General features: G+C 33.0%; 1 protein-coding gene across 1 annotated transcript in view; it reads left to right on the top strand.

Annotated features, from left to right (window-relative positions):
• Positions 1-27,636, top strand: part of Zcwpw2 (zinc finger CW-type and PWWP domain containing 2) — a 131,497-nt gene that overhangs the window by 15,365 nt on the left and 88,496 nt on the right. Inside the window, exon 2 of the mRNA XM_046437664.2 lies at positions 24,079-24,425. Coding sequence (XP_046293620.1) covers positions 24,139-24,425 — 287 coding nt within the window. The 5' untranslated portion in view covers positions 24,079-24,138. The remainder of the gene's footprint in view (positions 1-24,078; positions 24,426-27,636) is intronic.

A 27,636-nucleotide genomic window follows, 5' to 3' on the forward strand; every position in this document is an offset into this window, starting at 1 on the left:
CATATATGAACATAGGAAAGTTCTGATTCATTCTACTGTTTTTCGTTCTCAACCCTACTCCCTTCTTTTCATCCCCCTTTGAAAAGTCTTCTTGAATAAACTGGCCCTTGTCTTGTTGCAGTTTTTGGAGGGAATGCTTTCGTTTTTTCTCCAGTTAGAATGATGTTGACTTTAGGTTTAGCATATTGTGTTATGTTCCTACTATCCCTAGGTTTTCTAGTGTTTTGGACATGAAGGGGTGCTGTATTTTGTCAAATTCTTTTTTTGAAGCTATTGAGATGATCATGTGATTCTTGTCTTTATGTGTATCGGTGTGATGAATTATATTTATTGATTTCCATATGTTGAACCAACCCTGCATTCCTGGGATGAATCCCACTTAATCATGGTGCATTATCCTTTTAATATGTTTTTGTATGCGATTTACCAGAATTTTATTGAGAATTATTACAATTGTGTTCATGAGGGATATTGGTTTGAAGTTTTGTTTTCCTGATGTGTCTGTCTGGTTTTGGTATCAGAGTGACACTAGCAATGAGTTTGAATGGGTTCCCTCCTTTTCTGTTCCATGGAATAACTTGAGGAGTATCGGTATTAATTCTTCTTTGAAGGTCTTCTAGAACTCAGCTGAGAATCTATCTGGTCTTAGACTTTTCTTGGTTGTTAGGCTGATGATGGCATCTTCAATTTCATTGCTTGAAATTGATCTGTTTAAATTGTGTATGTCCTCCTGATTCAGTTTGCGTAGGTCAAAGGGCTCTAGAAATTTGTCCACGTCATCAAGATTTTCGATTTTATTGGTGTATAAATTTTCAAAATAGTTTCTAAGTATCTTCTGCATTTCAGTAGTGTTCCTTGTGCTAGTTCCTTTTTCATCATGAATTTTAGTAATGTGAGTTTTCTCTCTCTTTTAGTGTGGCTAAGGGTTTATCAAGTTATTTATTTTTTCAAAGAACAAACTTTTTGTCAATTTTTTGTATTCTTTTGTTTCAGTTTCATTGATTTTAGCTCTGATCTTAATTATTTCCTGTCTTCCACTGCTTTTTGTGTTGATTTGTTCTTTTTCTTGGGCTTTGAGATGTAATGCTAGGTCATTTATTTGTTGTCTTTCTATTCTTTTCATGAATGAGCTCACTGTGTGAACTTTCTTCCTAGCACTGCCTTTATTGTGTTCCAGGGGTTTTGATATATTATATCATTATTCCCATTTACTGCTAAGTATTTTTTTATTTCATCCCTGTTTTCTTCTGCTATCCATTAGTCATTGAATAATGTTCTATTTAGTCTTTAGGTGTTAGAGTAGCTTCTATTTTTTATTTTATCATTAATTTCTAATTTCATTTCATTATGATCTGATATAATGCTGGGTATTATGTCTATTTTTATTGTATTTGCTAAGAGTTTCTTTGTGGCATAAAATATAGTCTATTTTAGTGAGAGATCCATGTGCTGCTAAGAAGAAAGTGTATTCACTTGTTGATGGATGAAATATTCTATATATGTCCATTAAGTCAAAATTATTGATTATATTGTTTAGTTCTATAGTTTCTTTGTTTAGTTTTTGTTTGGAAGATCTATCCAGTAGTGAGAGAGGTGTGTCAAAATCACTCAGTATTATTGTGTTTGTGGTCTTTTGATTCTTGAGACTGAAGAGGGTTTGTTTTATGTACACAGATGCTCTATTGTTTGGGGCATAATATTTACAATTGTTATGTCTTGTTAATGTATATGATTCCCTTAAGCAGTATAAAATGTCCTTCTTTATTCCTACTAACTTTGGTTGGAAGTCTACTTTATCTGATATGAGGATAGAAACCTCTGGTTGTTTATGCGGTCCATGTAAATGATATGTTTTTTCCATCTTTTCACCTTCACTTTTGTCTTTGCCAATGAGGTGAGTTTTTTGGAAACAGCATATTGTTGGGTCTTATTTTTTAATCCAGTCTGACAGTCAATGTCTTTTGATTGATTAATTTTGCTCATTAACATTCAAGGGTCTTATTGAGATATGATTTGTACTCCCAGTCATTTTGGTATATTTCTGGTTTTGAATTATAACTAAGTTTCTCCTTTGATTGACTATTCCTTTAGTGTAGTTCCTTTCTTTGCTGGTATTCACTTTTTATTTTTTTCATTTTATCTCCATGGAATATTTTGTTGAGAATGTGTTGTAGTGCAGGCTTTCTAGTTGTGAATTCTTTTAACTTTTGCTTATCATGGAAGGTTTTGATTTCATCAAGTTTGAGGTTTAATTTAGCTGGGCATAGTATTCTTGACTGGCATACATTTTCTTTTTTTTTTAAATACTTTTTAGTTGTCAATGAACCTTTATTTTATTTATTTATATGTGGTGCTGAGAATCAAACCCAGTGCCTCACACGTGCTAGGCAAGGGCTCTACCACTGAACCACAGCCCCAGCCCTGGCATACATTTTTTTTCAGAGCTATATATATATTATTTCAGGACCTCCTAGCTTTGAGTGTCTGTGTTGAGAAATCAGCTGAGATACAAATTGGTTTCCCCCATACATGTTTTGAATTTTTTCTCTCATGGTCTTCAAAGTTCTATCCTTATTCTGTATGTTAGTCATTTTCATTATAGTGTGCTTTGGTGTGGGTCTGTTGTAATTTTGTATATTTGAGTTCCTGTAAGCCTCTTGTACATGATATTCCATTTCATTCTTTAGGTATGGGAAACTTTCTAATATTATTTCATTGAAAAGTCTGTGCATTCCTTTGGTTTGTGTCTCCATGATTTCCTCTATCCCAATAAATCTTAAATTTGGTCTTTTCATGTTATCCCATGATTGTTGGAAGTTCTGTTCATGGTTTCTTACCATCTTATCCATGTGGTCAACTTTATTTTCACCATTTCTATTCAACTTCATCCTTGAAACTCTAGCCAGAGCAATTAGAAGAAAGAAATTAAAGGGGTACAAATGAGAAAAGAAGAACTGAAACTATCACTCTTTGCCGATAACATCATTCTGTATTTAAAATAGCGAAAAATTCTACCAGGAAACTTCTAGAATAGATGATTTCAGCAAAGTAGCAGGATATAAAGTCAATATCCACAAATTAAGCACATTCCTATACCAGTTATGAATCCACCAAAAGAGAAATTAGGAAAACTAACCCATCCAAAATAGCCTCAAAAGAAAAAATAAAAATCTGGGAATCAATCTAACAAAAAGGTGAAAATCCTCTATAATGAAAACTACAGAACACCAAAGAAGAAATTGAAGAAGACCTTGGAAGTTTAAAAGATCTCCCATGCTCCTGGATAGACAGAATTAATATTGTCAAAATGTCCATACTACCAAAAGTGTTGTGCAGATTTAATGCAATTCCTATTAAAATCCCAATAACATTCTTCATAGAATTAGAAAAAGCAATCATGAAATTCATTTAGAAAAATAAGAGACCCAGAATGGCCAAAACAATTCTTAGCAAGAAGAGCGTAGCCTGAGGCAGTACAATACCAGAAACTAAACTATACTACACAGCCATAGTAACAAAAACGGCATTGTTTCTGGTAGTTATTATTATTTTGCTTCACATTATAATGTATTGCTTGCCTCATACTATTGGACTGAGGCTTTCTGAGAACAGAGACATTATTTTCTAGATCTCCAACAATGAATAAATAGGTTGATGGTAGAAAAAAAATGTTTTCTGGGCATTGATCCTGAAATGCCTAATAGTGTTTTACTCATGGGATTTTGTTGTTGTTGTTATTGTTCAATTTCTCCTATATTTCTGTGGAACATTTCAGTAAGAATGTAGGGAGCAATTTTTTTATTTGTAACAATGTAACACAAAGTATTACTACTTAAATACTTAAACTAAATTTATTAGAGACCACCAACATCTGCAGAATCCTAATGAACAATTATAAAAAATCTAATACTGTATAATTATTATATATATATTTGTAGCTTTCAAGTGAAATTTACTTGAAATTCACTAAATAAAATAAGAGGATTTTACGTACACATGTATATGTGTGTTTGTGTGTGTGTATATGAGGATATATATATATATATACACATGTATATGTACATATCTAATCATGTATATTGTATATTACATATTATATAACAATAATATATATTACATTATATTAATCATATATATGTGTGGATGGTATGGATATAAATAGATACACCTATACATACATGGAATATCATTCACTCAGAAAAGAAGTATTACATTTATATTAAATGTTTAGAATAGACAAATGTACAGAGTCAGTAGAATACTTGTCTGAGCTGGAGTTTGAGAGCAAAAGAGGAATATCTCCTAAAGATGTCGCTCTTCCTCAGTGATGAAGAAAGTATACTGAAATTGAATGTGATAATGATTGACCAATTCTATGAATATGTTAAAAACTATTGAATTGTACATTTAGATTAGTTATATGGGATGGGAATTATATGGCAAAAGAGCTGTCAATGTTTTTTTTTAAGAAAACAAGCCAGTCATCTCATGCAACATTCAGTTGTTTAGGTGTAGAAAGCCATATATTATGAAGATATAAAGAGTTGTAAGACTATTACAAATAATTACATGACTAGAAAATCAGATAAACCAGAAGAAATGGATGAATTCCTAGGTACATGCAATCTACCAATACCGATTTGGAAGAAACAGAAAATCTGAACCAGACTAATTAAAAGTAAGGAGATTGAATCAGTAATCAAAAACCTCTCATCAAAGAAAATCCTGATGAGTTCACTGTAAGTTGTACCAAATATTGAAAGAATTAATGCCAATGCTTATTAAACTCTTTCAGAATATTTAAGAGAAAGAAACACTTCCAAACTCATGAGACCAGCATTAGCCTGATATTGGTGCCAGATCAGGATGCTATAAGAAAGAAAATTATAAACCAATATTCCTGAGCAGCAAAATTCCTCACCAAATACTAATGAACCCAATTCACTAGCACACTAAAAGGAGAATACATCATGACCATGTAGGATTTATGCCTGAGATGCAAAGATGGTTCAATCTTTGCATATGTCAATCTGTGAATGTCATACCCTGCATCAGTAGAATGAAGGGAAAATATATGATTATCTCACTAGGTACAGAAGGCTTTTGAGAAATTCAGCGTTTTCTCATGATTAAAAAACCCAGCAGAATAGGTATAGAAAGAATGCTCCTCAACACAATAAATTCTGTGCATCATATGGCCACAGCCAACAATCATACTCAATGGTGAAAAAATAACTTTCTATGAGATCAGAAATAAGTCAAGGATATTTACTTTCTGCTTCTATACAATGTAGTACTAGAAGTTCTCACCAGAACAATTAATAAGAAGAAAAAGGCAGCAAAATCAGAAAGATGTAAAACTGTCTCTGTCCTTAGATGACATGATGCTAAATATAGGGACACTAAAGACTGCATAATAAAACTGGTAGAATAAAAAAAATTTGCCAAAGTTTCAGGATACCAAAATCAAATATAAAAAATCAGTTATTTCACTGCAGCAATATTAAAAAAGAAATTAAGAAAACAATTCCATTTATAATGGCATCAAAAAGAATAAAATATTTAGAAATAAACCAAGGAGATGATAGATCTATAACAATGAAAACTATAAAACATTGATGAAAGAAATAGAACAATACATAAATAAGTGAAAAGATATCCCATATTTTTGTAAAAAAATATATTTAAACTACCCAAAGCAATATCCACATTTACTACAGTCTTTGTCAAGATCCCAATGGCATTCTTCACAGAAAAATAATAAAATTACTTATATATAGAAGCATAGAAGACCCCAAATAACTAAGGCAGTCTTGATTTTTAAAAATCCTGAAGGCATCACATTTTCTGATTTTAAACTATATCATAAAACTGTAGTTAGCAAAAACTGTTATATAAACTACACAATATATTAGCACAAAAACAGAAAGTTAAGAAGTTAACCTGTGCATATACAGTCAACAAAACATCAACATAGGCACTGAGAATACACAATGAGAAAGGTATAGTCTCTTGAACAAATGGTGTTTGGAAAACCAGATATCCAGAAGCAAAAGAAGGAAACTGGACCATTACCTTGTACCATACACAAAAATCAAGTTAAAATAGATTAAGGACTTAAATTTAGGATGTGACACTAAAAAAACTCTTAAAACATAGTGGGAAAGCTTTTTGATGTTCATCTCAGCAATGAGATCTTGTGTATAGACACCAAGAATACAGACAAAGTAAGAAAAAATAAGCAAGTGAGATGACCTCTAACTGAAAATTATTTGCATGGAAAAGGAAGCAACACACTGAAAAGGCATTATCTGGACTAGGATAAAATATTTGCAAACCATACATCTGACAAAGGTTTAACTATTCTGAAGTACACAAGGAATTCATACAATGCAATATCAAAAAAACAAGTAACCTGATTTTAAAAATGGGCAAATGGCTTGAATAGTACCTTTCTGAAGAAGGCACACAAATGAGTTTTATGGAACTGTGCTTAGTATCACAAATTATCAGGGAAATAGAATTTAGAACCACAATAAAATATTTGACACCTTATTGGGATGGCCATTATCAGAAAAAGCATAAAGTAACACATCTTGGCAAGAATGTGGAGAAATTGACATTCTTATGCACTTTTAATGAGAATGGGAAGATGTCACAGTTTCTATGGAAAACAGTATGCAGTTTCCTAAAAAAAAAAATACACACAAAAATTGAAAGTAGAATTATTATATGATCCAGCAATTCTACTTCAGGGTATGTTTCCAGAAGAATTGAAAACAGTATCCAGAACAGATGTTAACACTGTTCCCTGCAACAGCATTCATGAGTCAAGACGTGGGAAAAACCTAAATGTCCATCAACAGATAAATGTATAAAGAAAATGTGGCATATACACACAGTAGAATATTATTCAGCCTTAAAAAGAACAAAATCCTGCCATTTGCAATAACATGGATAAACATGGTGAACATTAAGTTCACCATGATCTAAGACACAAAAATACAAATGTTGCATTTGTATTAAAATTCATCAGTCACTTTAATAGAACTTGGAGGTAGGCAGGGCACAAGTAAGCAATCTTGTAATCTTCTTAATACTTTCAAAATGGCACTGTGGGCGCCATTCAAACCATTTTAAAATGGTTTGAAGACACTTTAAATGGTCAGAATTACAGTCTTATAATCATTGGTTTTGAGTGAGACATTATCTAGAAAAGAAAAGTGATTAAAATTGAAATCATCGTGCTGAAGTATCCCAACTCTGAAGACAGTGAAACAGATGCCATTGATTTTTTTCAAATCCAGAAGAGTTCATCATATTCTGTAGCCAAAAATGGATACACTTCCTGTATCTACAATGTTGAAGAGCAAAAGAATAATGACAACTTTTTTTTTGTTTAGAAGAAGAGTCATTTTTTCCAATCACATGCACACAATAAAAACAATTTCTATTACAAGTAGTCACATATCTTCATTCCTATTCTGTATGTATGTGTTCATATTGTCTCATTAAATTCTGATTTTTTCAGAAGTGCTTGAGAGTGTTGTAATTTTACCATCTGAGATATATCAGTCACCAAACACATACACATTGTAATAAAAAGTGATGCTTCACAAAACTTCATATTGACTAAATTTCATCTTCAAAACCTTTGTTTTACTTCAGACCAATATCTCTAATGAACATAGATGCAAAAATTCTCAATAAAATACTGGCAAATCAAATACAAAAAAACATATCAACAAGATAGTGCACCATTATCAAGTAGGGTTCATTCCAGGGATGGTTCAACCTACAGAAATTAATAAATATAATTCATCATATCAATAGACTTAAAGATAAAAATCATATGATCATATCAATAGATGCAGAAAAAGCGTTTGACAAAATATGGCGCCCCTTCATGTTGAAAACACTAGAAAAACTAGGGATATCAGGAACATATCTCAACATTGTAAAAGCTATCTACACTAAGCCCCAGGTCAACATCACTCTAAATGGATAAAAATTGAAAGCATTCCCTCTAAAAACTGGAACAAGACAGAGGTGCCCTCTTTCACCACTCCTTTTTAATATAGTTACTGAAACTCTAGCCAGAGCAATTAGATGAAGGAAATTAAAGACATATGAATAGGAAAAGAAGAATTCAAATTATCACTCTTTGCTGATGACATGCCTAGAGGATCCACCAAGAAACTTCTAGAACTAATAAATGAATTCAGCAAAGTAGCAGGATATAAAATCAGCAAAATAAATCAAAAGTATTTCTGTGTATCAGTGACAAATCAATTGAAAGAGAAACTAGGAAAACCACCCCATTTGCAATAGCCTCAATAAATGAATGAATGAATAAATAAATAAATAAATAAAATACTTGGGAAACAATGAAAGAGGTGAAAGATCTCTACAATGAAAACTACAGCACACCAAAGAAAGAAATTAAAGAAGACCTTAGAAAATGAAAGGATATCCCTTGTTCTTGGATAGGCAGAATTAATTTTGTCAAAATGACCATACTACCAAAAGCACCACACAGATTTAATGCAATCCCAATAAAAATTCCACTGGCATTCCTCATAGAAATATAAAAAGCAATCATGAAATTCATCTGGAATAGCCAAAGCAATCCTTAGCAAGAAGAGAGAAGCTGGAGGCATCACTATACCAGACCTTAAACTATACTACAGAGAAATAGTAACAAAACGGCATGGTAGTGGCACCAAAATAGACCTTTTGACCAATGGAATAGAATAGAAGACACAAAGACAAACCCACATTAATTACAGTTATCTCATATTAAGACAAAGGCACCAAAAATATATTGGAGAAAAGATAGCCTCTTCAACAAATGGTGCTGGGAAAACTGGAAATTGATATTCAACAAAATGAAATTAGATCCCTATCTCTCAATATGCACAAAACTAAACTCAAGGTGGATCAGGATATAGAAATTAAGCCTGAGACCCTGCACCTAATAGAAGAAAAAGTAGGCCCAAACGTCCATCATGTCATATTAGGCCCTGGTTTCCTTAATGACTCCTATAGCACAAAAAATAAAATCAAGAATCAATAAATGGGATGTATTCAAATTAAAAAGCTTCTCAGCAAAAGAAACAATCAGTGAGGTGGAGAACCTACAGAATGGGATCAAATTTTACCACATGCACATCAAATAGAGGAATAATTTCTAGGATATATAAAGAACAGAAAAATTTTAACACCAGTAAAATAAATAACCCAATCAATAAATGGGCCAAGGACCTGAACAGACACTTCTCAGAAGAGGATATACAGTCAATCAACAAATATATGAAAAAATGTTCATCATCATTAGCAGTTAGAGAAATGCAAATCAAAATTACTCTAAGATTTCATCTCACTCCACTCAGAATGGCAGCTGTTAAGAAGACAACAATAAGTGTTGGCAAGAATGTGGGGAAAAAAGTACACTCATGCATTGCTGGTGGGACTGCAAATTGGTGCAGCCAATTTGGAAAGCAGTATGGAGATTCCTTGGAAAACTGGGAATGAAACCAACATTTGACCCAGCTATCCCTCTCCTTTTAAGGGCTTAAAAACAGCATACTGCCGGGACACAACCACATCAATGTTTATAGCAGCACAATTCACAATAGCTAAACTGTGGAACCAACCTAGATGTCCTTTAGTAGATGAATGGATTAAAAAATGTGACATATATACACACAATGGAATATTACTCAGCATTAAAAGAGAATAAAATCATGGTATTTGCAGGTAAATGGATGGAGTTGGAGAATATTATGCTAAGTAAAGTAAACCAATTCCCCCAAACCAAATGCAGAATGTTTTCTTTGATATGAGGGTGCTGATCCATAATGGGGAGGGGAGGGTACATGAGAGGAATAGAGGAACTTTAGATAGGTCAAAAGAGAGGGAGGGGAATGGAAGGGGCATGGGGTTAGGAAAGATGGTGGAATGAGATGGACATCATTACCCTAAGTACATGTATGAAGAAACAAATGGTGTGAATCCACTTTGTGTACAACCAGAGACATCAAAAAATGTGTTCTGTATTTGTAATATGAATTGAAATGCATTCAGCTGACATATATAACAAATTAGAATAAATTAATTTTTAAAAACCCTTTGTTTTATTGAACAATGAGACTATGTAATACTTTAACTCAAGAAGAATTAATCTTATTCTCTAATTTTTTCAAATCTCTTCTATGACATTTCAAAATAACATTCATTGAATACAGAAATCTTTAAAGAATGTGTGTAAAATCCACATGGGCTTCTTGTTTTATTTAGCTCATGAATTTCACTTGAAAGCTAAAAATACATATAATAATTACATAGTATTAAGTTTTTTACAATTGTTCATTGACATTTTCCAGATCTTGGTGGTCTCTAGTAAATTTAGATTAAGTAGTAATGCTTTGTAGTGCATTGTTACAAATAAAAAAGTGTTCCCTGTTCCTTTACTGAGACATTCCACAGATATATAGAAGTTGAACAATAACAATGAAAAAGTCCTGTGTATAAAAACACAATTAGGCATTTGAGGATCAATGCCCAGAGGACATTATTTTTCCTATCATCAACTCATTCATTGCTTCAGGTTGAAAGAAAAATGTCTCTGCTCTCAGAGAGCTTTAGTCTAATAGAGTGAAGGAGGCAACACATGTCATTATAATGTGAAACAAAATGATAAGTACCAGAAATAAAGGGTGGAAAGGGAAGACAGGAAGAATAAACTGGAAGAAAATTTCACCTGTTTGGGTATATCATTCCTCCCCTTGCAAAATCCTCCCTTTGCAAAACCCACATACATGTGATGGATTATCAATTCTTTGCTATTATCCTTTCAGAAAACTTCTCATATCCACCATATTCTATAACATTATTTGTACTCTTCTAATGAGGTCCACAATGTTTGTATGTAAACTCCTAGGAACTTTCTAACTAGCTGACTGTCCTGCTTCTAATTTCTCTACATTTTTTTAATCCTATAACATTATTGAGAGTTATATTTCTAATATTTTGTTAACTACTAGGAATTTAACCCAGAGACTCATGCATGCTTTCTTCAGCCATAGAGCTATATTTCCAAATCACAAGTTAAATGTGAGATACTTTCTTAGTCAGTTTAGGCTGCAATAGCAAGTTATCATATACTGAGTAGCTTAAAGAACAGATATTCATTTTTTACAGTTCTGGAAACTAGAAAGATCAAGATGACAGCAGATCCCATGTCAGGTGAGGAAACCCTTCTTTTTAGATTGCTGTCATAGCTGTTTTCTCAGATGATGGAGCAGAGGGAGAAGAGCTTGCTGTCTGCTGCCTCTTTTTGTCAGGTCATTAATCCCATCAGAAGAGCTGTATGCTGATGAACTTATTAGCTCCTCAAGTCTCCTATATCCCAAAATAATCATATTGGGGATTAGGGTTTAAACCTGTGCCTGGGTGCTGGTGGATAAAAACCTTCAGTCCATAGCAGATATCATTAAAATAATAATAAATTGCACCATATTTTATCTACCACTGGAAAAGAAATGCTAAACTATGACACAACACTCTTAATTCCTAGAATTTTTATAGTTACCTTAAAAGTTCTTTCTAGCTTATTTTGGTATACTTATTACAGCTCATTTTTGTATACATTATATAGAAAATATAAGCAAAATAAATTGAGAAAAGAATTCTTTAAATAATCTTTGATGAGTGACAGTAAATGTTGGCAAGGATGTGGGGATGTACACTTACACATTGCTGGTGGAACTGCAAATTGGTGCAACCACTCTGGAAAGCAGTAAGAAGATTTCTCAGAATACTTCAAATGGAACCACCATTTGACACAGTTATCCCACTCTTCAGCTTATACTCAAAGGACTTAAAATCAGCATACTTTAGTGATATGGCCATATCACTGTTTACAGTAGCTCAGTTCACAATAGTTCTCAGTTGTGGAACCAACTTAGGTACCCTTTAGTAGATGAATAATAAAGAAAATATGGTACATATACACAATGGAATATTACTCAGCTATGAAGAAGAATGAAATTATGGCATTTGCTGGTAAATGGTCGGAGTTGGAGAATATCATGCTAAGTGAAATAAGGCCATCCCCCCAAAACCAAAGGTTGAAGGTTCTCTCTGATACTTGGATGCTGACTCACAATAGGTGGGGGGCAGATCATGGAGGAGTGGAGGTTCACTTGATTAGATTAGAAGGGAAAAGAAAGGGAATGGGAATGGGAGAGACAGGAGAATGAATGGGCATAACTTTCCTGTGTTCATAAATGAATACACGACCAATGTAACTCCACATCATGTTGACCACAAGAATGGGAAGTGATACTCCATGTATGTATTTTATGTCAAAATACATTCTACTGTCATGTATAACTAAAAAGAATAAATAAAAAAATACATTTAAAAAATGTCTTTGATATTTAGGAATTCTTCCTAAATCACTTTCAACTCAGATGTCCACTTTTCCAGGTAATATTGCTATTGTCTGAATATTATATCCTCCAAAAGTTATACATTATAATATTAACCCGCAAAATGATGGCATTAGGAAGTAGGGCCCTTGAGAGATGATTAGGTCATGAGGGCATGATGCTCATGAATGAGATTAGGTCCATCTTACAGGCCCAAAAGAGACCCTCACTCCCTCCACCATGTGGAGAACGCAGCAAAGACAATAGTTAATGAACCAGCAAACAGGCTCTTTCTTCACAAGACAGTGAATCTGTCAAGACCTTGATCTTGGACATTGCAGTCCCAGAATTGTAAGAAATAAATTTCTGTGGTTTATAAATGTTCGAAATGCTTACTGGTGGTGGTTGTCTAATCATACCATGAAGAACCAGTCATCTCTCAACACTTTAATGAGTTTATATCTTACCTCACCAAGTTTGTTTATATACAGACAATGACAGCTGTTATAATTTTTTTTTTAAAGATATCCTATCCAAAGTTATCTTAAGTAACTTTGTACTCCCACTTCCAAGGAGGAGAACTGTGGAGAGTGAAACATGTTCTTTTTATTTTTTAAAGGAGAGAGAGAGAGAGAGAGAGAGAGAGAGAGAGAGAGAGAGAGAGAGAACCCCTTAATATTTATTTTTCAGTTTTCGGCGGACGCAGCATCCTTGCTTGTATGTGGTGCTGAGGATCGAACCCAGGCCGCACGCATACCAGGCGAGCGCGCTACCGCTTGAGCCACATCCCCAGCCCGAGCTGTTATAATTTTAATATGCCATAAATTTGAAGGCACATTTTGTTTGCCAAATGTTCAACTGTAAAAATTGGTGCCATAGAAGCTATGAAGTAAGATATCTGGTTTTTGTGATGCTCTTTGCAATGGTTCCTATTTACTTCTAGAGTAATGTCTATTATTTGACATGGTAATAACTCTTTTTTTCTTTTTAATTTTTTTTTTAATTTTTATTCTGATCAAGGTTATCTATGTACTTTTTCTGTATGTGTGTTGGTGGGTGGTAACCAGGGATTGAACCCAAGAGTGCTCTGCCACTGAGCAACATCCCCAGCCCTTTTTGTTTTTAATTTAAGACAGGAAGCCCAAGGAAAATATAGAGTTAAGAATAAAAGGGCTGGGAATGGGAATCTGTGGTAGAACCCTTGGCTAGGAAGCATGATTCAAACCTAAGCACCATAAAAATAAATAAGTAGATAAATTAAATACAATCATATTTAAATATTTACAATATAAACAACAAATGTTAACCAAAAATTATAATAATATTGGGGAGTTGGGAGAAGATAGGGTACAAGAACTATGGAATAATTAAGAAATAATACTTTATTGTTTAGAAATACGGAGATGAACACTTAAAGAAATAACTAAAAGAGTCAAAATAGTTGCTGCTGGGGAAGTAGGTATGGCAGGAACAAAAGTTTTATCATTTCAAGCTTTATAAGAGTATTTGATTTTTTAAAAATAAGAACAGTGGGCATGGTGGCACATGCCTATAACTAAGGCTCTTAACAATCTTGCCCCGGAAGGATTCTTTTTAGCCTCACCAGCTTCCATTTTTACTTCCCTGAAAAAGCTCTGGCTATGCTCAACCACTCAATATTTTTGTGCATGCTTTGTTCTTTTACACTTTCATGCCTTTGTTCATGGGGTTTCCTTTTCGTACATGTTCATTTCCTCCTTCATCTTGCCATAGTGAATACCTACTTATCCTCACAGGCTTAGCTCAAATGCTAGCTGCTCAATGCATCTTTCATAGATTCCACCTTTCCTAAAAGTTGTTTTCTCATTTATGTTCTCCTTAGTACTTGTACATTTATTATTACATTAATCACATTGTGTTAAATTTATCAAGGATTTTATGCAACTTGGTTTTATCTGTATTTCTGTAAACTTAAGTCTAGTAAGTGTTTCATGTTCATGTTTTGTGCACAGTGCACAGTGCTTAAATTTAGTATATGTTTGAATTAATTTGAATTAATTCAAATAAAGGTAAATTCATGTATTTAAGAAATATAAAGTGCACAGTATTCTGTGCTAAGAGCTCAATATTGGGTCATAGGAAGTAATCTATGATTTCCAAATAAGGGACCAGAGATTTAGAGTGATTGTTTAATTTGCCTAGTGAAAAGTGGTAGAACTGTCTGACTAAAACTTGAGTGTCCATAACCATACATATGTATGAATGACTTTGAATGAAAAGAAAAACTAATGTATAAATTGTGAACTTAAGGCTGTATAATTTTAAAGAGCCATTCAATGTTTTCTGCATTTTAATTTTTATGGAGTATCTAGTTCAATGTTTTAGCTGAGTTCCATAGTAGAAAAACAGAAGTTGAGTAAATAAAGTGTTGTTCTTAGCACAGCTTTGCATTTGTCAAAGTCTGCATAAAGTCCCTATGAAGACTAAGTTTTGGCTACTTAGGAATGATTTCATAGGAAGCCCTTCAAAGACTAGCATTCTTATGACATTTTCTTTCTCCTTGTCATTTACATCTTTTGAATGTGGCAATAATTTTAAATACCAGCAAAGTACTGGAGAAAAGGTAATAGAAACAGTGAGATTCTTAAGATGAATAAGCATTTCATAATCTGTAGTACAAATTCTATTAGCCTGGATAATATATACCAAACCTAAAATACCAAGAGGTTTAAGTTAGATGTGATTGAAAATGAGTATCACTTTTTAAGTAATAATGACGTTTTCTTAATGTTAATTTATCTTTTCAGTATTATCCACTGTGAGACTGAAGTTCCTAAGAAAATATGAAAACTTTATCTACCATTTAAAAGTAATCTTTTAATCCCCTTAACATTTTATAATAGACTATCATAATGGATTTTTCTAAGCTTTCCGTTGATGTGGTGCCACAAACTTAAAAAGTACTTTCTCCTCTATAGTAGTCCATTGGTTGCAAAATAGACAAAATCCTAGACAGTTAAGTGACCACAATTCCTTTTTGCTTACTTCCAAATCTCTTATAATTTAATTATTTGCATTTTTGATATTGTCAAATTCCTCAATTATTGTTGTTTTTGTAGAGATTTTTTAAAAGTGCATTTTGTGAAGAATAGTTTAAATAATTTAATTTACAAGCTTGTTTATCTAGAAGTAAAACTCCAATACATAGCAATATGGTGAAGGTAAATGAATAAATGAAAGGTATCTTCATGAAACCCTTTTAGTTATGGGACCTCAAACCTTTCTAGCAGGAGGCCTCACATCCCATTTAGGACTAGCTTACATATGGTCTGAATGAGTATTCCAGTGTCAGTTGATATTAAGTACTAGTAAAGCCCATTTTTGTTATTTAATAAAAATGAATAGAAGGACATTTAATCAATGTACATAAAAATTAAGAGTCTTTCATCTCATTATTTCCAAACTTGACACAATATTCCAGATGGGTTAAATTCCTAAATGTAAGAAAGAAGGAAACAAATATATTGGCAAATACAGAGAATTTATTTAAAATTTGGGTCAAACAAACTTTTTTATTTGGTTAGACATAAAATGCAAGTCATATAAAAATTTTTAAATTCCTGTATGATAAAAATATAAAGTTAAAAGACACACAAGAAACTGCGTGAAAATGTTTGCACCATATATAACAAATGGGCAATATCCATAATATATCAACATCTCCACCTAATCAATAGAGAAAATAATCACATATGAGTATCTCATAGGATTTCCAATAAATGGAAATATAAATAGTAAAAGTTCACTAATAGTCAGGGAAATGTTAATTAAAACTATAGTAAGATAACTCTTTGAATAGATTTGAAAATAAATGAATCATTATTAATATCTGTTGTGTATGAATGCTGAAATCAGCACTCTTATATGTTGTTGGTAAAGTGTAAATTGGAACAAAAGTTTTTATAGGGCCATTTGGAATCATCTATTAAAATAAAAATACTTATAACTTTTGATCCATCATTTCTACTTCTAGTTATCCTTCCAAGAAGAATACATGCTCATATACATGAATTCATTAGTGTGTGATAATATTTGTTACCGTATTAATAAAAAACTGGAAAAATATCAGACTTCTTGAGAGAGAATTAGTCAAATAAGCTACGTTTCATTCATTCTGTGTATGCTATGCAAAGTCAATAGTGAGGGGAAACAATGTCTAAAATGCAGAAACATAATTGCAAAAAGATGAAAATATCAAATATATAAAAACATGAATAGGTGTATACATAAAAATTATCTGGAGAATACACACTATTTAGAGTGGTTACTTTCAGGGAAGGATGTGATTGAAGTTAAGGGTGATTTTATTTTGAAAAAGAAAATTATTCAGTCATTTTAAGAAGATAAATATAGGGCTGAGGCTGTAGCTCAGAATGCTTGCCTAGCATGTGTGAGGCACTGGGTTCAGTCCTTTGCATTGCATAAAAATAAATAAAATAAAGGCATGGTATCCATCTACAACTATAAAAATCTTCTTTTAAAAAAAGAAGATAAATATAGTTTCTATCAATGAAAGTCTTTAATCAATTAAAACCATGGAAGAAGAAAGATACCAAATTATTTCTTCTTGAAAATATAGTTAATATATTTCTTTATTATGTCACAAAGCGAAGTTCATGTCATTAAAACCAAGGAGGTACTTCTTCATAATGGATTTTGAGTAGTTCTGACCCAACATTCTGAATATGAGAATCAAAAATACAATATCTAGGTTCATTCAATAAATCAAGGCAGAATAAATGACACAAACAAAAGAATAAGAAACACATCCAAATATAGCTTTAGGACAAAACTTAACAGAATGTAAGATACTTTGGGAATGCAACTGGACGAATATTTAGAAGATTATTTGGTTTAATTTTTTTCCTGCAGTACTGGAGATTGATCCCAGGGATGCTTTGCCACTGAGTTTTATCCCAACCCTTTTTTATTCTTTATTTTAAGACAGAGTCTTGCTAAAATGCTGATGCTGGCCTCAAACTTGGGATCCTCCTGCCTCAGCCTCCTGAGTAGCTGGGATTACAGACAAGCAATACCTATCATTTGTTGTTAATTTTTTTCTGGAAAGTTTTAGGAAACATGTATTCAGTTTTCAAAAGCATATGCATCAGAAACATTATGTCACTTATTTTTAATTTTTATTTCTTTTTAGTTATAAATGAGAGTAGGGTATATTGACATATTTATACAAACAGGAAGTATGTTTTATTCTAATTAGGATCATGTACATACTTGTGGATGTACATGATTTGGAGATTCACTATGGAGATTCACATGTGTACATAGAAAATCCATGAGCCATGTTTTATTTCTTCCATTGTCTTTTTGGTGTCTTTCCCTGCTTCCTTCCCTTCCTTCCCCTTTGTCTAATCAGCTGAACTTCTATTCTTCCCTATCTCTCCTTGTTGTGTGTTAGCATCTACATATCAGAGAGAACATTTGACTTTTGATGTTTTGAGGATCTGTTTATTTTACATAGAATGACAGTCATCAAGTCATTCTTTTTTTATGGCTGAATTATATTCTGTTGTGTGTGTGTATATATGTATATGCATATGTATGTGTGTGTGTGTGTATATATATATATATATATATATATATAAATATGTATATATATATATATATATATATATATAAATAAAATCACGTTTTCTTTATCCATTCATCTGTTGAAGAGTAGTTGTTATTTTACAAACTGATTATTAGCTGCTAGTCCCAGATATTCTTATTCAGTATCTGGGGGAATTCTCAAACTTTCCACTTGTGAATAAAGTTGAGAGTAAGAAACATCTGTCTTCATCTTCAGCCTATTACCACTGCCAAAGTTTCTAGAATACAGTATACACTCAAAAGAGATTGCTTGATTGACTGGGTAACTGACTGAAGTTATTCAATATTATATGTAGTAATAATTGCGAATAAAAGGAATATTTAGGTTAAAAGATATCATTTAAATAATTGTTGGTATATATATATATATATATATATATATATATATATATATATATATAATGAACTGTGTGGAATATTTCATGTAATTAAAAATGTTTACAATTTATGATGTCATGAAAAATACAAGCTGATGTACAGAATGTGTATTCACTTCCTACATTAAAAAGTGTAACAGCTTACCAGTTCTAGCAAAATAGCTTGCCAGATCTGGTAATATAAATCATATAACATGAATAATCTTACCTTCATTCCTGCTATGTATAACCAGAAGTAATGAAATATAACAAACATTGTTGCTTATATATAGCTGAGCCATAAAAAAAGGAAAAATTCTCAAGGGTCAGAAAAGAAGAGAGAACGGAAAACTAGAGGAGTTATCATCTAAGTTGATGCTGTTTCTCCCATTTAGGGAATGGGAATATAAGAAAAGGGGAAATGAGAGATGAGTAGTTGGTAGACCCCATAATCTAAGGGTTTATGTTTTGACAGAAAATGAGGATTTGAGTACTAGTGAAGTATAAAATTGGAACTTGAATTGCCTTCTTATAGTACAGTCTGTCAAAGGGCTTACTACAATTAGAGAGGCCTTTAAGCTTTTTTCTTTTTTTAAATCAGAACAAAGGAATACAAAGATACCTGTTTGCCTTTATATAGTATGGGCTTTAAGAATCAATTACCCTTAGGGAATTTTGGATTTAATATCTGTAATAGGTACTTGTTTTATTTAAAAAATTAATAAAACATTGATCCCATGACAGTAATGCTTCTGGGTCTTACAGAAGTAAACACAAAGTCTTATACTCATTTCAAGTCACAAAGTATTTCCATAGATAAGACCTGGTTAGAGATGTATTTACTTTAAAAATTTACAGAAATTACAAGGAAGTAAGCTAACAGGACATTCAACAAATTCAGCTAACAGCAATTATACCTAAGAAAAGAACAGGATGCTATAAATAAATACAAAATGAATTCCAATAAATAGAGTTCTGTATATGGAAAGGTCTTTGAAGTTAACAACTCAACAATAGATTAATCATAATTGAGGAGAGAGGAGCTAAGGAAATAACCATGGAGGTAGGGCATGGAAATAGTTTTTAAATATATGGAAGTGATTTTTGCTACTTTTTATTTTATTTACTTTTATTGGTGCATTATAATTAGTGGGATTTGGTGCATATCTGTATAGGCACACAATAAATTAATATGATTTGGTTAATTTAATTCCCCAGTATTTTCCCTTTTGCTTCCTCTTCCTGATTCCTTTCCTGTACTCTACTGGTTACCCTTCTGTTTTCATAAGAAACACCCTCCATCACTTTTTTTTTCCTTTTTCCTCTCTTAGCTTTCACATATGAGAGAAACCATGATCCTTGATTTTCTGAGTTTGGCTTATTTTCATTTTGCTTAACATAGTGCTGTCAAATTCCATCTATTTTCCTTCAAATGGCATAATTTCATTCTTAAATTATAGCTGAGTAAAATTCCATTGTGTATATATATCACATTTGCTTATATATTCATCCACTGATGGACACCTAGGGTGGCTCTATAATTTGGCTGTTGTGAATTGTGATGCTATCAACATGGGTATGCATGTATCACTATTTTATGCCGACTTTAATTCTTTAGGATAAATACCAAGGAGTAGTATAGCTGAAGCATGTGGTAGATCCATTCCTTGTCTTTTGAGGAAACTTTATATTGATTTGCATAGTGATTGTACTAATTTATAATCTCATCAACAGTGTTTAAGTGTTCCTTTTTCCCCAAGTGCTCTTCAGCACTTATTATTATTTGCATCCTTGATGACTGCCATTCTAACACTAGCGAGGTGAAATCTCAGTGTAGTTTTGAAATGAATTTTTCTAATTGCCGAAGATGTTGAAAATTTTTTGGTTATTTTTATTTCTTCATTTGAAAAGTGTCTGTTTAGTTGATTTGCCCATCAATTAATTGAGTTAGTGTTTGGGGTATAATTTTTTTAGTTCTTTATATATTTTAGATATTAATTTTCTCTTGGAAGAGTAGCTGGCAAAGATATTTCTCCTATTCTGTAAAGCAGGACAAAATGGAAAGTACCATCAATTGGAGTTTTGTTGATACAGACTAGATAGATGCACTTCCAAGATAGGGGTGGCACATAGTTCTAAATGGGAATTTCTGGTGGCTAGAATGCTGGAATTTTATAAGGTGGCATCTGCTTAGTAGAGATTAGATCAATGTCCAGAAAAATGTTAACTTCTGCTGGGTGTTTGGGTCTCAGGGGCCTACAAAATGACAGCAAGATTACCAACTTTCCATGGGTCTGTTCACCACCACCCATGAGTATGGCCTTCCCAGACTCAGTCCCCAGGTATAATTATTTTTGCTTGTTCAGTATTCTCATTCTTCTTAGCTGACATGAATCACCAAACTCAAAGGGAAAATGAGTCACACTCTCCTGCATATCTCTGAACTGAATCCCCTTGGGTTTCTGTGCTTGTTTCAATTGCATTCTGGCTAGGTCAGTGTGGCAACATTTGTGATCCCCAGGTCTCTGTATCAGCAAGCTTTGACTAAAATAAAATTATATTAAAAAATCAATAATAAAATGATAAACCTCAAATACAGAGACCCTCTCAAAAATTTTTAAGTGTAAATTACTCCTGGGCCCAAAGATAAACAGAATTGAAATTGAATATTTAAAATTGAGTAATATTTAGTAATACTTAGAGTGGAAAGTAAAGCCTTCAATGCTCATATTATAAAAGATTGGAAATGAATTAATTAAGCATCAATGAAAAGAAAAAAGAATTCTAAAGAAAATAGAAAGAAGGGATAAGAGAAATGTATTAAGTCGAATTTCAAAACTAATATTTTAAAACATCTGTGACAAATTAAATAAAGAATAAATGAGAGAAGGCATAAACAAATTTCAGAGTAAAAGAGAGAAATGTAATAAATCCATTCACTTCAATTGCAGTTTACATTGCTCCTTATAAATTTCCTTACCAGTTCAAGAATTAAGCAAGTAAAAATTAAATGTTATTGGCAAAGTTTTATATTTTCTGATATATTTAAGTCTTCCTGTTTTTAGATTTTCTATTCTTTCAGTATGATAAACAGTGCTTCAATGAATATTTTTGATTTTTATAACTATGGTTGGTATCTTTTATGTTTATTTTCTTTGGATACATTCACATAAGACATATTCAAATATATTGGCAAATTTCTAAAGCAATTTATAGTGGCCCAAGGAAGGTATATGCCATGCATAAGTAAGTTTCTAAATATATGATTAACTCATGAATTAAAGACTTCTTTAAATGGTGTTAACTTACATGTTTTACTAGCTTGTGGATATGGTATACCAAAGGCTTTTTTTTTTCTTTTAAGAAATAGGTTTGGTATAGCAAATAAGTTGTCAATAATTAGTTTTACTGGAAATCCATACGCAACAAAATGAAACTGAATCCCTTTCTCTCGCCATGCACAAAAGTTAACTCAAAATGGATCAAGGAGCTTGATATCAAATCAGAGACACGGCGTCTGATACAAGAAAAAGTTGGCTACGATCTACATACTGTGGGGTCAGGCTCCAAATTCCTCAATAGGACACCCATAGTACAAGAGTTAATAACTAGAATCAACAAATGGGACTTACTCAAACTAAAAAGTTTTTTCTCAGCAAAAAAACAATAAGAGAGGTAAATAGGGAGCCTACATCCTGGGAACAAATCTTTACTCCTCACACTTCAGATAGAGCCCTAATATCCAGAGTATACAAAGAACTCAAAAAATTAGACAATAAGAGAACAAACAACCCAATCAACAAATGGGCCAAGGACCTGAACAGACACTTCTCAGAGGAGGACATACAATCAATCAATAAGTACATGAAAAAATGCTCACCATCTCTAGCAGTCAGAGAAATGCAAATCAAAACCACCCTAAGATACCATCTCACTCCAGTAAGATTGGCAGCCATTATGAAGTCAAACAACAACAAGTGCTGGCGAGGATGTGGGGAAAAGGGTACACTTGTACATTGCTGGTGGGACTGCAAATTGGTGCAGCCAATTTGGAAAGCAGTATGGAGATTTCTTGGAAAGCTGGGAATGGAATGACCATTTGACCCAGCTATTCCCCTTCTTGGTCTATTCCCTAAAGACCTAAAAAGAGCATGCTACAGGGACACTGCTACGTCGATGTTCATAGCAGCACAATTCACAATAGCAAGACTGTGGAACCAACCTAGATGCCCTTCAATAGACGAATGGATAAAAAAAAAATGTGGCAGTTATATACAATGGAGTATTACTCTGCATTAAAAAAATGACAAAATCATAGAATTTGCAGGGAAATGGATGGCATTAGAACAGATTATGCTAAGTGAAGCTAGCCAATCCCTAAAAAACAAATGCCAAATGTTTTCTTTGATATAAGGAGAGTAAGAACAGAGTTGGGAGGAAGAGCATGAGAAGAAGATTAACATTAAACAGGGGTGAGAGGTGGGAGGGAAAAGGAAAGAGAAGGGAAATTGCATGGAAATGGAAGGAGACCCTCATGGTTATACAAAATTACATACAAGAGGAAGTGAGGGGAAAGGGGGAAAAAAAACAAGGGGGAGAAATGAATTACAGTAGATGGGGTAGAGAGAGAAGGTGAGAGGGGAGGGGATGGGGGATAGTAGAGGATAGGAAAGGCAGCAGAATACAACAGAAACTAGCATAGCAATATGTAAAACAGTGGATGTGTAACCGATGTGATGCTATAATCTGTATACGGGGTAAAAATGGGAGTTCATAACCCACTTGAATCAAAGTGTGAAATATGATTTGTCAAGAACTATGTAATGTTTTGAACAACCAACAATAAAAATTAAAGAAAAAAAATAATTAGTTTTACTTGTAGTTAGTTATATGATTAGTGTACATGTATTATTATTGATGTTATGTTTTGGAAGCTTAGTCATACAATTCTAACTTTATATGTGTAGCGTTTTCATAATTAAAAAACTCTGAAAACAATTTGGAATTTTAATAGATTAAAAGGTAAATGACATAAGAAATCCCTTTAAATTCTGATTAATTTTAAATCTTATATGGTAAAATTAGAAAAAGAAAAAGAATTGTCAAGCCATGCTTTATGAATACTCAAGGAACAATACAGTCTAATAGTTAAGATCACAAAATTTAAAACTGAACTACCTGCATTTAAATTTCAACTCTACTTTATCATATCTCTGGATCTTTTAAAAAATTTTTACTTTTCTTATCTCAAACCTACCCTGTAAAAATGAGCATTATAAGGTGATTGGGAATACTATGTGAAATGTGTAAATAAAGCACTTAGAATAATACCTAGAACATAGTTGTCATTCAATAAGGCTTAGCTGTTGACAGAAAATATTGGATACCTACCAGATGTGTGCTGTGTAGTATGTTGTCCACCATATTTTTCTTATTTGTATTTTTGGAGCAGTTTTTGCACAGTGATGTTTCCATTTTGTTCTTTTGTTTTTGTGTGGGTGGAAATTAAACGTGTTCAACATATATCTTCATTATACAGAGATGTTAGGCAAAGAAGAGTTATTTCTTTGATTTTGGATGGAATTTTCTCTCATACTTTTGAATGCTTATTTTTTATTTTCCTTTTTCTTATTTTTCAGATTAAATGTATGGAAAAATGAAAAATTAATGATAAAATAACTAAGTTTTGTAACAGTGTAATGGATTCTTCAGTGGAAAACAGTATGTATATAAACAGAGTATGGGTTCAATGTGAAAATGAAAGTTGTTTGAAATGGAGATTATTGTCAAGTGAGGATGCAGCCAAAGTTGATCACAGTGAACCATGGTATTGCTTCATGAATGCTGACTCAAGATATAATGAATGTTCTATTTCTGAAGAAGAATTTCCTGAAGAGACTCAGCTTCTTCAAAGTGGATTTAAGATTGTTTATTCACAGCTCCCTCTTGGAAGCCTGGTTTTGGTAAAATTACAAAATTGGCCAAGGTAAGGCTTTTGTTGTTTTTGCTAATTATTTAGGTGTAGTCTTGTTAGATTTGTGAATTTTTTAAACCTTTTCAAAGGTTCAACTTTTTTTCTCTTTTTTTATTTATTTATTGATTTCTGGTCTTATCATTATTCATTCCCTTATTTCTTTGAGGTTAATTTATTCTTTTTCTAGTTTTTAAAATTTAAAATTAGATCATTGAGTACAAATCCTTTTTTCTTCTCAGTACAGACAATTTAAGTTTGAAATGGGTTTCAAATCAAGTGCTGTACCACTGACTTACAAATGAGTTCTAATTCAAATCTGTAATAGTTACTACCACTGAATGTTATTTTTTCGCCCATAGTGGTGCATCTTGTGAATTCTTTGTGCACATTTGAAAAGAACATATATAATTGTCTGTCAAGACAAATAATTTTTTTCTTAAGATTTGTATGGATTTTTACCAATATAGCTCAGTGTTTTGTATTTCCCCCAATATGTGATTGATTTCCCCAAATATTCAGTGTGCATTTTCAGTTTAAAATTTCAAGTTTTATTTATTTATTTTTATTTTTTAATTTTTTGAGAGAGAGAAAGAGAGAAGAATATGAATCTTTTTTTGTAGATGGAAACAACACAATGCCTTTATTTTTGTGTGGTGCTGAGAATCAAACCCGGGTCCTGCTGGTCCTAGGGGAGCACTCTACCGATGAGCCACAATTCCAGCCCCAAGTTTTATTTTTAATTTTCTTTTTTTTTAAATTTTTTTTTTATTGGTTGTTCAAAACATTATAAAGCTCTTGACATATCATATTTCATACATTAGATTCAAGTTGGTTATGAACTCCCAATTTTACCCCAAATACAGATTGCAGAATCACATCGGTTACACATCCACATTTTTACATAATGCCCTATTAGTAACTGTTGTATTCTGCTACTTTTCCTATCCTCTACTATCCCCCCTCCCTCCCCTCCCATCTTCTCTCTCTACCCCATCCACTGTAATTCATTTCTCTCCTTGTTTATTTTCCCATTCCCCTCACAACCTCTTATATGTAATTTTGTATAACAATGAGGGTCTCCCTCCATTACCATGCAATTTCCCTTTTCTCTCCCTTTCCCTCCCACCTCATGTATCTGTTTAATGTTAATCTTTTCTTCCTGCTCTTCCTCCCTGCTCTGTTCTTAGTTGCTCTCATTATATCAAAGAAGACATTTGGTATTTGTTTTTTAGGGATTGGCTAGCTTCACTAAGCATAATCTGCTCTAGTGCCATCCATTTCCCTGCAAATTCTATGATTTTGTCATTTTTTAGTGCTGCGTAATACTCCATGGTGTATAAATGCCACATTTTTTTTTATCCATTCATCTATTGAAGGGCATCTGGGTTGGTTCCACAGTCTAGCAATTGTGAATTGTGCTGCTATGAACATCGATGTAGCAGTATCCCTGTAGTACGCTCTTTTAAGGTCTTCAGGGAATAGTCCAAGAAGGGCAATAGCTGGGTCAAATGGTGGTTCCATTCCCAGCTTTCCCAGGAATCTCCATACTGCTTTCCAGATTGGCCACACCAATTTGCAGTCCCACCAGCAATGTACAAGAGTACCCTTTTCCCCACATCCTCTCCAGCACTTGTTGTTGTTTGACTTCATAATGGCTGCCAATCTTACTGGAGTGAGATGGTATCTTAGGGTGGTTTTGATTTGCATTTCTCTTTGCTCTATCTCATGGCTTTGATTTTCTTATTTCAGAACTCCATCTTATTTATCTTTTATTTTCTTTATTCATTTTATGTATTCATTTTTTCATGAATTATTTTTGTCTTTTCAATTATATTTACATATAAATATTTTTTTCTTTTCCATGTTTTATTTTTCTGAAGGTATTACCAATAGATTTTCTATTCTTTCCAATCTGTTATTCTTTATTGAAATTTAAAAAAAAAAGCAGCTACCACAGGCTAGAGAACTGCTTTCGGGGAGACTCCAGGTTTGGTTGCATGTGGCTGCACCCATTTTGGGACACCAGCCAGGGGCTGGGGCCTGCGTGCAAGCAGGTTTACCACCATAAGAGCATCTGTCTGGGGACTCCAGGTGGACCTCCAGGTCCAGTGTGGGGGTGCCTGCGGGTTTGGAGAAGCCTGGGTCTTCCTGGTGAGAGTGCTGGTGGCCCTGGTCTCGTAGCTGCATCATCGGGTTGCTCCTTTGGATGAGTGTATCCCTGGTGGTCTCTCTGCAAGTAGAAACAGCACTGAGATCTTGGGACTGTAGTGTGGCTGAGCCTGAGGTATCTGAAACCCAGATCTGTGGGATAGAGACTGGGTTTGCAAGGACTGATTTGGGTTTGGTGATCCCAAGAGACATCAGAGACAGGGCTGAGAAATGGTTGAACACTGACAAAGACAGTTCGACTTTCCAGCAAGATTTATTTTATTTTAGTTTTTTATTCACTAATATCTCTACCATATTTGGAACAGGATGTTTTTTATGCATCAGTATGTGGAGGACATTGACATGAATGGTGTTTTGCATTTTTGTTGTATTCTTATGTCTTTAATTTTTGTCTCTTTATTCATATCCTTCCTCTCTCTTTTCTATTTTCTTGGATTTTTTTTTCCCAAATTTTCTCCAACCAACAGCCAATCTCTGTTGGCTCCTCTTCCACTCTTCCTGTGAATTTTTACTTCTAGCTTCTCTTCCTTCCTCGCAATTATTGCATACTGCACTACCTCTGTTCTCTCATCCACCATTTGAAATTGTAAATTGTTTAACAAATATTCTGTTTGTACTATAGATAGTTATTGAATTCATCATTTTGGTTTAATGTGAGATGACTTAGTGGGAGCTATTAGGTTTAAAGGTATATATTGTCTACACTGGGTACTCTTTATTGGTCTCACCAGTAAAGGTGAAACTCTGGAAACCTTCAGGGACACTATAGGTCTATAGGGTAGAATTTGTCCTGCCTTAGATCTATACTTTTAGATGGGAAAACACATTAACAACATGAAAAAACAAGGGAATAAAGTGCCCCAGACAAATCAAGATGCTTCAACAATAGAAGCCACTGATGATAACACAGTAGAAGAAATATCCAACAAGGAGTTCTGATTGTGTATAGTTAAATTGATATGTGAAGTGAAGGATACTATAAGGAGTGAAATCAAAGAAAAAATATGGGAAGTAAAAGATCACTTAAATAAAGATCTAGAGATTATGGAACAAA

This window comes from Marmota monax, unplaced genomic scaffold (assembly GCF_021218885.2).
Source record: "Marmota monax isolate L192 unplaced genomic scaffold, Marmota_monax_Labrador192_F-V1.1 WCK01_AAM20220418_F8-fsc00021, whole genome shotgun sequence".
NCBI classification, from domain to species: domain Eukaryota; kingdom Metazoa; phylum Chordata; class Mammalia; order Rodentia; family Sciuridae; genus Marmota; species Marmota monax.